At 40.4% G+C, this 17,665-nt stretch overlaps 1 protein-coding gene across 1 annotated transcript; it reads left to right on the top strand.

Moving 5' to 3' along the window:
• Positions 1-5,134: 5,134 nt before the first annotated feature.
• Positions 5,135-8,517, top strand: LOC146613884 (C-X-C chemokine receptor type 4-like). The gene is made up of 5 exons (XM_085377114.1): positions 5,135-5,142; positions 7,083-7,140; positions 7,238-7,446; positions 7,545-7,828; positions 7,922-8,517. Exons 1-5 carry the CDS (start codon positions 5,135-5,137, stop codon positions 8,515-8,517), a joined length of 1,155 nt encoding a protein of 384 aa, XP_085233240.1.
• The last annotated feature ends 9,148 nt before the right edge of the window (positions 8,518-17,665 follow it).

Below are 17,665 nucleotides of genomic sequence, written 5' to 3'. Positions count from 1 at the left end.
ACTCGGACAGACATTTACTTCTTCAAGTACACTGAAGTCCCAATTACTTTAGGGAAGAAAGGTAAATCCATCCATTCTTTTTCTCAACGCAGTGGAGATGGAGCCCACGTAGCAGGCTGTTTGCAGACGCTTATTCTAACAGCCCACATGGTGGCGCCACATAACCAGCACTGACTCTACAGCTCTGTGTGTAGTAACACAAAATAAACACAAATGTACAAAAAGCACATAGATACAGGGTTAGAGCTCATGGGGAGCATGGGTAATGTGGTATGTGACATAAATACAAGCGGTTGGCACTGGACTCGCTTGGGCCAGTCTCACTCTGCACAGCAGGACAGGTACAGGTGTAATCAATAACATTAATGATCATGAAGCATCCCAGAGAGCCGGCATGCACAATAAGCAGGGTCAGTCCTGCAGCTCAGAGTAAAGCAACTTTAACCTGATACCATCATTTTCACCTGTGTGAATCATCAGCTGTTCAAGTGTTTACACTGCAGGATCACAGTCGCAGTTACTGCAGGTCAGTGCAGCCACCTGTTGCTATGAGCAGAAGTGCCAACGAGTCATATCATACAGTAGATCTGCATTTATTTTTATTTTGTTAAGTTTTGGAACTAATCAAAAGCTAATTTTTCAGGCAACAGTGACCTCAGTTAAATGCTTGTTTCATTTAACTTTGTATTAGTTTTAGTGGTGGTTTATCTCAACTTTCTTTTTAATTATACACAGTGTGACGTCAAAAAATGCGCACACATTTGACTCTGTGTTATCCGTTTTTTTCGTCCACACCTAAATGCAAAAACGGAGTTTTCAAAAATATCCACCCTGGCCGGAGTTTTTAAAAATCTTCGTTTTCAGTGACCAAAAACGCCGTTTACGTGTGGACGAAAGGTGCAAACGCATAGAAAAATCCGCGTTTTCAAAAATACCCGGGTACGTGTGGACGTAGCCTAAATCTAAATAGATTTCCTGCAGATTTTATTTTATGTTGGTGTGTAGATATAAAACTAGCCATCTTTATTTATTGATTGATTGATTTAAGGCTCAAGGGGAGGGGGGGAAAGTAAGTCTTATAAAGATTAACCCTTGTGTTGTCCACGGGTCATTTTTGTCCTCTAAAGAAATCTTTTGCTATCAAAAATGTATTTGTTATTCATCAAATGGGCTGAAAATAACAGAAGTTATTCATTACTATACTATGAATGATTGGAATAAGTTTCAAGTAATTTGATTTATTTATGTGGTTTTTATTGAATTTTATAACGTTGTTGGCCCTCGTGGACAAAAATGACCCCAAAGTACAAAGTGTTGCAAAGAGCTGTATTTTCACACCATACTGTTTTCAAACATCTTTGATCTTGGATCACTGATGTGTGGGGTCAAGCACTGGTCATAACAACCACAACAGGCAGCACAATGAGGAGGCAGGTGCTCTATATTCAATGAAATTTTATTTATACAGCGCCAAATCACAACAACAGCCGCATCAAAGTGTTTCGTATTGTAAGGTAGACTCTGCAATAATACATACACAGAAAGTATCCTCAAAAGCCTCCATTGCACTGGAGATTTGCATACTTTGATGAGCATACTTTTTTTTACCATGTTGTGCAAAGCAATGACCAGTAGGACAAAGCACATATTGTCCTCTAGTATAATGAGGAGGGAGAATCAATGTTCAGGAAGATCCAGGGTTAGAAGATATAGAAAATATTGTCAATATTTAGAGCACATGCTACCCTTTCTCTGAAAAAGCACATCAGCCACCTGCAGAAGTGGAAGAAGGCTATGAAGTGAAGAAAAGTGATGAAGAATCTGAACTATGTTCAAGTAGGTTCTCAGGCATCCAGGACATGGTAGTCTGAGGAGCTTGGAGAGAAAGTGACTGGGCTTCTTGAAGTTTCTTGAATTTTCAGAATGTGAAACTGAAATAGAAGATGTGTCAGAGGACTACACATCATCCATTTCAATTATGATGAAGACAAAGAATCAAGCAGGAAAGAGGAATCAGCTGAGACAGAGGAATATTTGCAGTAACGTGAGGAAACACTGATCTGGTCTTCTAACCTCCCCAGTGACAGACGATGCATGACTCTCTCATGTGCCTCAGAGAAAGATGATCTACCACAGTCCAAGCACATGTGCCAGGTCCCATACTCCTTCAGTGGCTTTTCTACTCGAGTACTGAAAGCATTATACACAGTGTATTCTGCTTGTATTCTGCTTTTTAACGTTCACATGCCAATGGATGCATCAGAGACCAAGTTGGGGTTCAGTAACTTGCCCAAGGACACCTTGGTAAGAACTCCAGACTAGAGCACACAGAGATTGAACCAACAACCATCCAATTAGCAGATGACCTGCTCTACAGCCAACTCAATGATGAACAAGGAGGGACAACAAGAGAGGAAGAAAAATGGACCGAATGCAGCTGTAGGCATATGTGGGTGTGTTGATTCTTACTGCCGTGCATCCAGTAGAGTCGCTACGGCCAGTTTATGACATCCTGAGTCTGGTAGAGAAGTTTTCATGCTGACACAAGATTAATCATAGAAGCACAAAAAGGACATAATTTCTTGATAAAGACACAATAGATGATCGTCGTTCATGACACAAACGTGCTCCCATTTGAGGTGTATGATGTGTGTTGGTGTTGACTTGACTTGAAACACAAGTGGGTGTTCCTCCTGCTGTGATGTAAGATCCTGGTACTGATGTGACTGTATGAGCACCAAGTCCCCTTCAGAGGACTCTGTCCCCTCCAACAGAACATCCAAGTAAACCAGGGAACTTTGAGACAAAAACATGGGCAGCATGTGATGCAGGTCCAGCTGTACATGGAACATGCTCGTGTGCGATGGCAAACCGTCTGTCCTGCAGTCAGGACACGAGTTGTCCCTAACATTGCAGGTTTCCAAAAGAAAACAATCACCTGTAACAGCTTGTTTACTGTATATGCCCCTTGGCCTGCAACTGCAGAAAGAATGCTGTCCATGATGGGACCAGTGCAGAGGAATAAACCTGAGCTTCCTCCTGCACTTGGGTCAAATATGGACACGCCTTTGTCCTCATGAAAGTTTGCCTTCACTCAGACTCATGCCCTCCTACCATGCCAAAATATAGAAAACTGTCAGGCAATGAGTTGGAATAAAGTTGAATAAAACCTTGAAACACAGAGATGGATGATATTTTATACTTGTTGCTTCAAAGCAAACGGGGTCATTTTTGAGCCCTGAGGACCACAGGTGTGATTATGTGCTGCCATTTAAAATTTATAAATGGTTCAAAAAAAGAATTCTCACTAAAGTTCAACATACAGCACTCTGTATGTTGAACTTTAGTGAGAATTTTTAAAAAAAAAAAAAAAAATTTAATATTTAATTTAATTAAATATTTAATTTTCTTGTTTTATTTTCGCTAAAAAACAGGGTGTATTTTTTGTAAACAAGGTCTGGTGGCCCTAAAATGTAAAATGTTGGGTAAATTATGTGTTAATGTGTTGGTCTTAAGTAAAACTAAGGTGTAACACTGAATTGATTGACAATTTATACTTTTTACTTTAAAAAAACAGTCAAATGAAGTGGGGACATTTTTGACCCCTGAGGACCACCAGTGTGATTATTTGCTGCCATTAAAAATTTTCAAACGCTTGAAAAAAAACTTTCTCACTAAAGTTCAACATACAGCACTCTCTAGTTATTCAGATAGTCAAAATTATCTAAACAATTAAATATTTAATTTTCTCAATTTGTTTTCGCTAAAAAAACAGGGTTTATTTTTTGTAAAGAAGGTCTGGTGGCCCTAAAATGTAAAATGTTGAGTAAATTTTGTGTTAATGTGTTGGTCTTAAGTAAAACTAAGGTGTAACACTGAATTGATTGACAATTTATACTTTTTACTTTAAAAAACAGTCAAATGAAGTGGGGACATTTTTGACCCCTGAGGACCACCAGTGTGATTATTTGCTGCCATTAAAAAAATTTAAATGGTTCAAAAAAAGAATTCTCACTAAAGTTCAACATACAGCACTCTCTAGTTATTCAGATAGTCAAAATTATCTAAACAATTAAATATTTAATTTTCTTTTTTTATTTTCGCTAAAAAACAGGGTTTATTTTTTTGTAAAGAAGGTCTGGTGGCCCTAAAATGTAAAATGTTGAGTAAATTTTGTTTTAATGTGTTGGTCTTAAGTAAAACTAAGGTGTAACACTGAATTGATTGACAATTTATACTTTTTACTTTAAAAAACAGTCAAATGAAGTGGGGACATTTTTGACCCCTGAGGACCACCAGTGTGATTATTTGCTGCCATTAAAAATTTATAAACGCTTGAAAAAAAAAATTCTCACTAAAGTTCAACATACAGCACTCTCTAGTTATTCAGATAGTCAAAATTATCTAAACAATTAAATATTTAATTTTCTCAATTTGTTTTCGCTAAAAAAACAGGGTTTATTTTTTGTAAAGAAGGTCTGGTGGCCCTAAAATGTAAAATGTTGAGTAAATTTTGTGTTAATGTGTTGGTCTTAAGTAAAACTAAGGTGTAACACTGAATTGATTGACAATTTATACTTTATACTTTAAAAAACAGTCAAATGAAGTGGGGACACTTTTGACCCCTGATGGCTCACATTGTATGCAAATCGGGAGGACATCACAAGGGTCAAGCAAAACTAAAACTTCTTACATCCGTCAGCACTTTAAAAAGGAAGAGTTTCGAACAACAGTGTTGTTTTTTTGAGATGTTTGTGCTGATACAGTGAATGGTTGGCAGAGGAAGGGTGGGGAAGTAAGAGGCAGATAAGAGACCAGGGTATGCAGTCTTCACAGTTTTAACAGATTTCTTTTAGTTTGTTTATGTTGGGGTAGCCTTACTGTTTACTCAGAGGATTAATGTATTGGGAGAGCAGTCAGAGCTGCTGGGGGCTTGTCAGCACGTCAGGAAATGTGCCTTCTTAGTAGTTAAGAGATATTGAGGTGAGTCATTAATAAACTATTTTAAAAAGCTACCATGAATGTACTAATTAGATCTTTGAGGTACAATATTTTTTACTTCGATCCACAGCCACAGCTATTCTTCCCTGTGAAAGTCCAGACAACTGACAAATAAACCGAAGGAAACAGCACGATGAAAATGTGAGAATGAAAATATATATTACTGTGAATGCACTGCAGTTAGTCACGGGCTGACTTTCATCCATAGTCCCAGGTCAGATTTTTAAAGGCAACCTAAAAACATTTCACATTATCAACATAAAGATGAAAACAAACAAGCAGGAGGGTAAAAGCATCTCATTTTGTATTATTAGATTATCAGCCATTTTTTAAATAGACATTTAAAGTGTTGTATGTGTTCTGCTCTCTGATAATAATGGTTCTAGAGCACCACTGTTGCCTTCAAAGAAAAAAAGATTCTTCTTCTTCCTCTTTTCTGTTTACTCTGATAAACTCAATGCTGGAGGAGCCACATTGTATAAAATGTTATAAATTAGATATCCATGTATTTAATAAAATGTGCTTCTATACAACAAAACAGTGATGACTGCAACAAGGCCTTTTCTGTGGTTCTGTAATGGTTTTAAAGCGTTAAGTCTGATCATGCAGTAATAATATTATTAATATAGGAAAGGATGAGTGTTTTAGCTGTACGAACAATCAAAAGGTTGTACAACAAGCATTTAAACAAAAAAACAATTAACAAACTATTACCGACAGTCAGTTAATGAATGCAGGGACAACAAAGCCAGCATTATACAATCATCATCAGTCATCACAGATAAATAAGCAAATATAGCCCAAAAGTATTTCCTTCCTTAAAGCTGCTGTTTCTAATTGCTTTTAAATTATAAAAATACTTCTTTAAATACTTACTTAAATACTGAATAAAGATGGGAAGTGACATAACCTGCTAAAATGCTGGTTTTCTTTAACACGTTTATTTTAGGCAAAGATAAGCAAAACGTCCCATAAAAGCATGTGTGACACAGCCTCTCATGTTAACTGTGAATATAAGTATTTAGGCCTTCTCAGTACACAAATGTTCCTTATATTAAAGACAAGATTACATGCCAGCCTGTCCTCCACCTGCATCCATGACAGCCTGGCATGCCGGCAACCCGCACCATCCACACAGCTCCGTTCTGACTGAGCTGGAGCATAACCAGGTCTTTCCTGAAGCAGCAGACCAAATAACTATGCAGTAATCAAGCCATCATCAAAAGACTGTAATACTTTGTAAAGCTTGCATACTTTCTAAAAACTGGAATAGTCCTACTCGGTTTAGCAACTATATCATCAGTGAGTTAACCTGTTTGACAGCTTCCCCTTACAAGGAGCTATACGGGGCTGATTGAAAGTGTTTTAAAGCATTAACACATTCTGATTGTGAGTTTGCTTTAATTCTGTATTATTTTCTCTTTTCTTGTGGATTCAAACAAAAAAACAAACTAAATACCTTAAAATAAAAACATAAAATAATGGCTGTTTATAGTAGAGACTCCAGAGGGATGTGTTCCTGGAAGCATCAGTGTTGAAATAACAAGAACGTGTTGATTTTGTTCTCAGGAAAGTGACACACTGGCATCGCACCTCTCGCTTCATTGACATTCAAAGATCAGAGGCAGACTGTCTGGTGAACTTGGCTGAAAAGCCACGATAGTCATCTTCTGAATCAATCAGCCCTCAGTGTGCACGCTCCTTGCATGCATTATATGAGACAGTGATGCAAACAGGACAAGTATATTCACAGTCTGCAGAGACACTCCTGCTGCTTGCCCTGATTTAACTAAGAATGGAGCTTAGAGTGTTACTGTTGCACGCAGACACACAAACACTGACACGTTATTTATTGTCCGATTCTCATCAACATCCTTTCCTATGGCCAATAGGACCTGATTATCACAAACCAGAGGTCTCAGGGCTAAAACAATTCACAGTGCGCGCACACACTGCGGTATCCTGTGATAGATATCAGCACCTGACACCTCGAAAACAGGAAAAACGTTTCAGCAGGAACACAGATGTGTTGGAGTGTGGGGGGAGGAGCATGTAAACAACTATTTAACCTCTGTGGACAGAAATCTCAGCTTCACTCAACGAAGGAGTGCAGCCGTCTCCACCATGTCCTACTATGAGGTAGGGAGGTGTCATCTAATCATGCACAGAAACTTTAAATGTGTTCACAAATATATGATTGCCTTCTCTCTTCTCATCATTTCTCATCTGTCTCTAGCATATCGTCTTTGAGGATTACTACAATGACACCGGCTCTGGCTCTGGCTCTGGGGAACTTGGAGTGGATCTGGAGGAGCCCTGTGGTGTGGAGCACATGACAACTACTGAGCTTCAGCAAGTCTTCTTGCCTGTCATTTATGCCCTTATCTTCATTCTGGGCATCACTGGAAACGGCTTGGTTGTCGTAGTCCTAGGCTGCCAACGCAGGTGAGGGGATGGGTAACTGCTGTTTGAAGCTTTGACTTCGAAGCATTGCTGGGTGTGGGGGAAGAGCATGAAAGTGATCAGATTTTTTGTGTCTCCAGGTCGAAATGCAGCCTCACAGACTGGTACCGCCTGCATCTCTCTGCTGCGGATCTCCTCTTCGTTCTGTCTCTGCCGTTCTGGGCGGTGGATGCAGCCTTGGCTGACTGGCGTTTCGGAGCTGCCACCTGCATTGGAGTGCATGTCATCTACACAGTCAACCTGTACGGCAGCGTGCTCATCCTGGCATTCATCAGCCTGGACCGCTACCTTGCGGTGGTCCGAGCCACGGACACCAACACTAGTGGGCTGAGGCAGCTGCTGGCTCACAAACTGGTGTATGTAGGTGAGTATCAAAAGGCTTGCTCTTCCTGCTGTTAGTCTTCTTTTCTCCACACAGTCCCTCACTTGTCTTTTTTAATCTTCCTCCTCCCTGCAGGTGCCTGGTTGCCTGCTGGCCTGCTGGCAGTGCCAGATTTGATATTTGCCCGCACTCAGGAAGGAGGAGAGGGGTCAACTCTGTGCCAGAGATTCTACCCAGAAGAAAATGCTCCTCTCTGGGTTGCAGTCTTCCACCTCCAGCTCGTCCTGGTGGGTCTGTTGATCCCTGGACTGGTGCTCCTGGTGTGTTACTGCGTCATTGTCACCAGGCTGACCCGTGGCCCACTGGGGGGCCAGAGGCAGAAGCGACGGGCGGTCAGGACTACCATCGCGCTGGTGCTCTGCTTCTTCGTGTGTTGGCTCCCTTATGGAGCGGGCATTTCTGTGGACGCTCTGCTGCGGTTGGAAGTCCTGCCCCGCAGCTGCAGGCTGGAAGCTGCTTTAGGCGTGTGGCTGTCGGTGGCTGAGCCCATGGCGTTCGCTCACTGTTGCCTGAACCCACTGCTGTACGCCTTCCTCGGGGCCGGGTTCAAGAATTCGGCCCGCAGAGCTCTCACTCTGAACCGGGCATCCAGTCTGAAGGTTTTACCACGAAGACGCCCCGGGACCTCAACAACTACAGAGTCCGAATCCTCCAGTTTACACTCCAGCTAGTGTTTGCATCTGTTGTTGATGTGTGTGTGTGTACTGTATATATGTATAAATGTATATAAGAGAAAGTAAGAAGCAGTCTGCTGGCTCATGACTGATCCTCTCCCTCATTTGAGGGTATCTTTTGTAAATAGTTTGATGTTGTTATGTGTGTGTGTGTTTGTGTGTGCTTTTGACTATTGTAGATGTTTGTAATAAAATATACAAAATACTTTGTGAAAGTGGCTTTTCTTTCTTTTTTTCTGTCTTCCTGTGTGAAACAGTGTGAGTTTCTGGTTTACACAATCTCTCAACCACAGCTAGTTCCACCCTCAGCTCCTATTCTCAGTGGGTAAGATACAAATCATGAAAACTCCTAAAAAAAGAAAATTGGAGCCAAGCTAGCTAATGAGATGAAAGGACGATGGCAATAGAACTTTATCACAAAACCCCACACGGAAAAGGGACAGGAAAGGTGTAATAGGAATAACAAGCCTCAATCAAATGTCTTTGGTCTTAATTAGCAGATGATAACTTCTGTTGTGTCAGAGCTTAAAATCACGAGTGTTTTCTGGGAACCCTGTTTATAATAGGGTGTTTCTCGGTTGCAGAGTTTAAACAAAAAAGAAAAAAAAAAGAAAATCAGTAGGTGGGTTGCATGGTTATTATCTGATTAACCGGCAGCTTGCATCACCATATTTAATTCATTGTCATTTAGCTGTGCGCCATCTGAATCCACTGATGCGGAGAATGGACACAGCCAATTTCTTTTGAAAAATGAAACTGCGTTTTGTAAGATGCACCATCTGTCTGCCAGGTGTATCTGAGTCACATGTACGTGCGTGTGTGTGAGCGTGTGTGCGACTGATATAAATATTGGATGTGTGTGAATGTTTTTGCGTCAGCCTTTTGGGGGAGCAGGGTAAGATTTATGTTGATGATATAAACAGTTTGCAGTTCCTACATGAGAAAGAAGGGAGCACGAGAGGGTCAGGAGGTTCATTTTTCCAGTACCTTAATGCACACAAAAGTGCTTCCCACATTTCTACTTCCACTTGGAAGTGAGAGAAACAGAAGCTGGAAGTTTGTTGTGTCCTGTTTCCTGGAGTGAAGACGAAGAGAGGATGAGGAGGAGAGTTGTGAGAGAGACAGAAAGGAAAAATACAGTAAGTCGGCTCCGCGATCAAATTAACTGTGTGGCATTTTGAGCATCTCGAGGTGTAAATCATGATTACTGCGTCCTATTATTTGATCGCAGTGTATACCTCTATGTTTGCAAACCTAAAGAAGACCTTTTTGGTACCTTTTTATATACGCCGCTTCCTCCTCGCCCCTAACACATTCAAACGCTCACACACACACACACACACACACACACACACACCGACATGCGCTACACATACACACAATTCACTTCTATTCATAGTGTATTCAAAACAGGAAAGACTTCCTGTGGCTCATTTTAGGAAAAACAAGCAGCTTAAACAATCAAACAGTGGAGCAGCTCTCCACTCATCAACACAGAGCACTTATAAACTAAATCATTCACACTGAAGGATTTCAAAGACCTGAACCAGCTTCACACATAACCAGGTATAAAGGTGCTAAGTTATTTGTATGTGTGGAAGAAATAAATACCACATTGAGACATCATTATAGGATGGTTTCATTTTTTTGTCTTTTTATGTTTGTGTATTTTAGTGCTCCAGAACCTTGGGTTTGTTCCTTCTTATAAAAGTATGCAGCGTCACTGTAGCGCAGACTGTTAATCTTTTAACTGCAGATTTGTACAGATATTCATGGTCACCAGAAGATGAATCACTTTAATGGGCCCCTCAATCTTCACCTACAGCCTTTTAGTTCTAATATCCTCAACGATACTTTCTTTCCAGTCACAGACAGCAGGTCTATAAAAGATTCTTCTGTCTTTTACACCACTCTGTCTAGTATAAATACCAAATTCTATTATGCAAACATGCTAATTGCTTAATTCTTTAATTATGTTTCAGACCTCGCTGTTATATAATTATCATGTCTAGGTAAATTTTTAACTTACATTTAATCTTGTTTTATCTTAATTAAATATGGCTAACATCAGCTAAACATGCTAGCACTGTTATTGTGAGCACGATAATATGCTAATATTAGTATTTAAGTACGGACTAGCATTAAAGCAGTTACCCTCCAAAAAGTTGATTCTGTTCATCTGGACGTAGCGTTTTGTGGGAGAAACGTTTCGTCACTCATCCAAGTGACTTCTTCAGTCTCAGCTGACTGCAGGTCTCCCCAATCTTATAAACAGTACATTTGCATAATGACTGAAACCAGCCCACTGAGGAAACAATGGGCTGGGAGGTCAGTTCCTTAATCATAATTATGCAAATTCTCATGACCATTGATCAACAACCACTGACCAAAACCCACTGATCAAAGACCACTGATCAATGGCCATGAGTCCCATTCACAGAGAGTTGGGGAATGGCTGCAATCACAGCATTGTAAGATGGCGAAAGATGTACCCTTAGGCCCCCTCCTCGATTCAGAGATGGTCTTTTCCTTTTCACATAAATGGCCTCCTTGACTCCGCGCTCAAACCAGCGTTAAAGCGGTTAGCATAAGAAGAGAACTTCAACTGCTTGTTTACAATAGCTCACTAGCATGTCTGTTAGAAAACCAAAGCGAGCTCTAGCATGCTAGCTGTGTTTGTTTGACTTTTCAAATATATTTTGAAATATCAAAATGAAAAAGTTCAAATGTTACGTTACAGGCTTGACTTATTATGGTCATTAATAAAACTTTATTTACATTGTTTGGTTAATGTACAAAAGTCTTTCTAGAAAAAAGTCTTGCAGCTTTGCATCTATGTTGAAATGCCTTTGGATACTTGCAGTTATCCCACTGTGGTATCTAAATGAATTTGAATAGTCACCAGGACACAACTGCTTGGATACATTTTTTGGACACTTGATTGTATTGGGATTTACTTTTAGAACTGCCTCAATTCTACATGGCAAAGATCCAGCAACGGGCTGGGAAACATTCCCCAGAGATTTTGCTGCAGATTTGTTGGCTGCACATCCATGATATGAATCTCCCGTTCCATTACAATCCAGATGTGCCGTACTGAATTGAGATCTAGTCACAATGTAGGCCATATGAGTACAGTGAACTCACAGTAGTGTTCAAGAAATGTACAGATCTACAGCCCACTCTTTGTCCTGAACATGTCTCCTACTGCTTATCTTTATGTTTCACACAACCGATGTACTAAGGCTGGGAGTAAAAGTAGGTGTCCAGTCACAAAGCACATAAGAACAGCTGTAACTGTATGAATGTGAGATACCGTAATTTTTCGTCTAGTGCACAGAAGGACACGAGCGAAACAATGAAAATGTGTCAGCAGCTGAGTACAAATAAACCAGGAAACAAGTCTTTTCTAAACTATCTTTTCCCGCTCCTCTTTCATATCCTGGTTGTATTTTGCCCCCATTGTACTATTTCTCACCAGTTACCAAAAGATCTATACACACTGCATGTTTTTCATCTCCGTGCACCAGCAAGTTTTAGTGTACCACAAAGATGTGTACTACAGGCAGTGCTGCCTGTGTGTGGGTCTGATTATAAGAAATCATTAGTATTAATGATGTCATAAACCCAATGATGTAAAGTAATAATATTAGTATTAGTAGTTTTGTCATTTAATTTTCAAATACAAAGTCAAACATCATGTGAAAACTGTTTTACATCAAACATCAGAGCACTTTTGTTGTGGTGGATATGCCTGAGTACGTGTGAATTTGATCTGTGTGTGTGTGTGTGTGTGTGTGTGTGTGTGTGTGTGTGTGTGTGTGTGTGTGTGTGTGTGTGTGTGGGTGGGTGAGTGGGGGTGTGATCGTCTACAGATGGTCAGGTTCCCTCATATTCAAACACGACTGAGTTTCCTGCGGCTGAACAATCGTGGGAAAAACAGAGGTCAAGACAAAAGGAGAAATAAAGAGAGAAGGAGGCTGGGTTGCATCCAAATGGCTCACAATGACTTCCTGCTTTTTTCCTGGTGGATTAATACAATGTGACAGGTGAAACCAATAGCCCGCTGGCTGATGTTTGTATTGACTTCAGCAGGTGGAGACGTGAGAATAATGTGGGAACTGAAATAGAAATTAATAGAATAATAGAGCAGAAATGAATGTTTACCCTGACGGTGGACTGAGTTTGCCTCAGGATGGAGTTTGTGTCCCCTGGGTGATCCAGCCCTATATTGAAAGACACCTTAAGAAATACATAATAATGTTTTATAGTTTGTCTTATGGGTATTTTTATGTGTACTATGATGTAGATCTGTAGTTTCTGTTGTTTTACAGGCCCTCGAGGACAGGAGTTTGACATGTGTGGTTTAAGACAGGGGTGTCGAACTCCAGGCCTCGCGGGCTGATGTCCTGGGGGTTTTAGATGCGTCCTTTATCCAACACAGCTGATTTAAATGGCTAAATGACCTCCTCAACATGTCCTGAGGTTCTCCAGAGGCCTGGTAATGAACTAATCATTTGATTAAGGTGTGTTGACCCAGGGTGAGATCTAAAACCTGCAGGACACTAGCCCTCAAGGCCTGAAGTTCAATACTCCTGGTTTAAGGCATTTGAGGGAAGTTATTTTTTCATGTTACTGCGTGCCATCAAACATCAAACCAATACCACATGAAAGGCAGTCCTGTTCTTGTATTAATCAGCAGGGGATGTAGCATAAAAGGAGATGAAGGAGGCAAAACCATGTGCCGTAGTCAGGGGTTACAGTGGGCCAGTGGTTTTGCAGTACTTCAGCATCTAGCGAGCCCTAAAGACGAGCGAGCGTGAAGGGAGTGATGTTTCTATCAGCTTAACAAACACACAAACTGTTTGTGTGCAGTTTGTCTTACACTGTGTTGCTAGCTAAAGGTCCAGCTGCTGTATTTCACAGGGAGAGAAAACACAGAGAGCTAACTTCACTCAGAGATGGAGAAAGATAAGAAAGAGGACACGAGAGGAAGAAGAGGGGCTAAAGATAAGGACTGATCAGTGGTGTTTGATAAACCGGAAATTTAAAGCTTACATGTAAGTTCTCACATTTTTAAATCAGATATCTGGTCTGTACACATGACATTACGTTTTTTCATATTGTGAAACCTGCAGCTAAACAAACGGAGGTACACTCGCTGTGTTATTTAAAGGTTGCATGAAAATCCTATAAATCCTATCCAATAAACAGGTTAGTTTGTTGTGAGGGGTTTAAAGTAAAGAACAGTGTGTGACTGGTGCACAGTGGCTGTGGTTTCATGGTCAGAGTTAGGTTACATAAAGTGTAGCAGAGATGAATCTGAAGTTAAGCTGATGGTGCTGAGATTCATTCAGCGAATTTCACCTTCATACCAATTTTATACCTTCTAGAAAAAAGACAGAATACACACTGTACTGTCAGTGTCGAGGATGGAAATCAGCCAAGACAACTCATAAAACATCTGCTGACATCTGGTTGAATTAAGTTGTGTACATCCACAAAGAGCAGCATATTATTTTATAGTTACAATAATAGAGCACAAGGTTCAGTTAGTGTTGCACAAAATAGGTGGTAGAGATGTTCTTCAAGGAGCTACTTTTTACTTTCTTACTGTGAGTACATTTCAGAGTCTGTACTTTTTCACTTTTACTTGAGTAAAGAATTCAAACCAGGACTTCAACTTTTACTGGAGTATTTTTGAATCTGCACTTCTACTTAAGTACAGAATGTCTGTATTTTTGCCACATCTGCTTGTCACTTATTATCAGCTAACTGTTGCAGAACATAATCATGTCCACTCGGTTCCGAGAATTGCAGGCGGTCTTGCTCTACTGTTCCCCCTGTGAATTGTTCTGTTAACAAATAACTTCCTCTGCCGGTCTCTCAGAGTCATTCCAAAACATGCCCAATATAAATGTGTGTTATGTAACCACAAATATATCTATCTATCTATCTATCTATCTATCTATCTATCTATCTATCTATCTATCTATCTATCTATCTACATATATATATATATATATATATATATATATATATATATATATATATATATATATATATATATATATATATATATATATATATATATAAAAGCTACATTTCAGTGAGTTTTTCTTTCAGAAAACCCTCTGGTTGTCCCCACTGTCTAAAGAAATTAAAATGAGAAAACGTCACGGGTCAAGATGACTGTCTGTGGGGATTCCTCAGGTGTGCCTGTTTGGTGTTGGGTTCATTTGGTCGACTTTTTTCTACTTTTTTAATTCTGCTGTAACTCATGTATATATCTTTCTACGTAGCACTCATAATTCTTATTCTCATGTATATATCTCATGTATATCTCATGCACATATCTTTCTTTCTACATAGCACTTTAATTCTTATTGTCTGCTCTGAAGCACCGCAGCAATTTCCTAATGTTGTAAACCTCAACATCTGGCAATAAACCCATTCTGATTCTGATTCTGAACTGATGTGAATACAAGGTCACAATAGCTGTTCTTTCCAGTCTCGAGGAGCCACCGTGATAAAACAAAGAAGCAGGGACTGTAATGCTCTCTACAACATGGACATGATCCGTCGGTGGTTTCTCATTTTACTGTTGTAACTTTATTAACAGCACCTTTACTTACAAACTTGTACTCCAACCTTCCACCAATGCCTGCTGTCCCATAGCTGCACTGTTTTAACAGAACTACAACAATAGAGTGGAACAAGTATACACAGACACATAGTGCAAAATTAACCATTCAGCTGAAGTTGTATCTTTCTAGTCCCCGCGCAAAACTATAAATAAGAAAAACAATTTTGGAAAAATTGTATTATTTTATTGTCTGTAGTGACTGTAGTACTACTTTCCTTTTAGAAATGATGCAATATAGACCTGCACCATATCATGGATAGCATCACCCCTGCAACACATAGATACCTAGTAGGCGCTGACACTGACTGAGCTGACATGTAAAATAAAAATATGCAGAAACGTGAGTGTTCACTGCCCCCCAGTGGTCACGTGGTACATTTACAAGTTGAATCCAATTACTTGTGTCCTTGTGCACAGTTTTGACGATATACTTGTAACTTTACTCCCTTCACCTCACAAACATGAGCAGTACTTTACAAAATAATATTTACTGCAAAACACACAAAATGCTTACAACATAAAGCACACTGGACACACATATTTCAAACATAAATGCACACAATGTGTGAGGCTGTGCGATGAGTTTTTCATCTAAACCTTTGAGGCACAAACACATTCGTTACTGCAAATAAGTTGATCTGGGAATTTTTTTTTTAAATTCAGTCTTTTATTCCCATCTAACAAATTCTCACTTCTAGCTGGTGACCTCTGAAGCAGCTTGTTTCTTTGGATGGAAACCACTAGTGGAAGAGACAAATGACATGTAGGCTTGTATAAAGCAGTTAAAACAGCTTCACCGCAGATGTGCAGCAGTAAAATGCTTTCGGTTTTTAAATCAAAGTACATTTACTCAAACCCAAATCCCCTTTTGGTGTTTAGCATCCATTGTAAAACTGCAAAATTAAATATAAGGGAGCGGCTGGGAGTAGCTTCTACTCAAAGGAAAAGGCTTACAGTGAGTTGTACTAGGAAAGGAGGAAAAAAAAGTTTTGGCTTGGCAGAGAGATTGCGCTGGGAAGGATTTGCAACAGGTTACGGTGGTTAAAGATAGAGATGGAACTGTATTAGCGAGTGAAGAAAATGTCCTGATAAGGTGGAAGGAGTACTTTGAGGGGCTGATGAGGAAATGAGAGGAAAGTGCAGAGGATTAGTAAGGAAGGAGTGAAATTAGCTATGAAGAAGGGTGAGTGGACATACCTGTGGAGGTATGGGGATGACTAGGAGAAAGGGCATTGGGTGCATTAACAAGATTGTTTAACACAATTCTGGAAAGCAAGATGCCTGAGGAATGGAGAAGAAGAATACTAGCACCAGTTTTCAAGAACAGTGGTGATATGCAGAGCTGTTGTAACTACAGAGGGAGAGTTGCTGAAACTATGTTAAGAGGAGAAATGTGATAGTGAGCAGGACTATGGTTTCATAGCACTACAGATGTGATGTTTTCTTGGAGAGTGTTCATGGAGAAGTGCAGAGAAGGTCAAAAGGAGTTGCACTGTGACTACATGGGTCTAGAGAAAGCATTTGATAGGGTGGTGAGAGAGATACCGTGGTACAGCATGAGGTTGTGGCAGAGAAATATGTGAGGGTGGTGCAAGACATGTAAGACAGCAAGAGAGGGGTGAGAGTGACAGATGTGTTCAAGGTGGGGGTGAGATTACATCAGGGATTGGCTCTGATCCCCCTCTTGTTTTGATGAGGTCAGGCAGGAGTTTCCATGGAATATCAAGTTTGCAGGTTACACTGGGACAGTTTGAGCTGGATGTTGGGATTTTCACTGGGAGTGACCAGAATGGACACGATCAGGAATGAGTATATCAGAGAGGCAGGGCGGGTTGATCGGTTTGGAGACAAAGTAAGAGAGGCAAGACTGGGATATTTTGCACATGTGCAGAGGAGGGAGAGCAGATATACTGGGCAAAGGATGCTAAGTATGGAGGAGGCAAGCAGAAGGAAAACAGACGATTCATAGATGAAGCTGGATGATCCAATGAGGAAGAAAGAAGGAAGAAGAAGAAGAAGATGATGATGATGATGATGATGATGATGATGACATACTTTTAAATTGTCCAAATATTTTGGCCGGAAATGGCTCAAGTGCTAAGTTCACTGTGACGCTGACAGTCAGCTCATTCTTCATTTATAACCTATCTGTTTAACGCACGTGCTCGACAAAGACACGCGCACACTGAGATAACAGCTCGGTCTCTCCCCGGGGTCTACAGCTTAGAACAGGAAGCGTACCGCGGGAAAACGGGCAGCAGGGCTCCGCGTCAATTTACGTTTCCGCTTCTAATTGGCTACGAGCTCAGAGATATTTCCATAACGTCGCACATTGGTCGAAAGCGGCGCGCCAAACATCACGTGGTCTCACTTTTCGCGCGAAACCGGGCTCTGTTGTCCGGAGCTGAGCGTGCTGTGTGTCAGAGAGGAGCAGCTCGTGTCTGTTTTGCAAACTTGTTTTTGTATCTTTTTGTTGTCGCAGTTTGACGGACTTGCAGC

This window comes from Diplotaxodon limnothrissa, linkage group LG18, assembly GCF_057381915.1.
Source record: "Diplotaxodon limnothrissa isolate DT_005_m linkage group LG18, D_limnothrissa_male_GT1.1, whole genome shotgun sequence".
NCBI classification, from domain to species: domain Eukaryota; kingdom Metazoa; phylum Chordata; class Actinopteri; order Cichliformes; family Cichlidae; genus Diplotaxodon; species Diplotaxodon limnothrissa.
Note: the sequence above shows the minus strand (reverse complement) of the source record. Positions and strands in the feature narration are given on the sequence as shown.

Bases quoted from the DNA above. Each gene is read 5' to 3' on its own strand.
- LOC146613884 (XM_085377114.1), top strand. The intron at 7,141-7,237 runs GTAGGGAGGTGT...ATCTGTCTCTAG, and splicing joins CCACCATGTCCTACTATGAG to CATATCGTCTTTGAGGATTA. The intron at 7,829-7,921 runs GTGAGTATCAAA...TCCTCCCTGCAG, and splicing joins TCACAAACTGGTGTATGTAG to GTGCCTGGTTGCCTGCTGGC.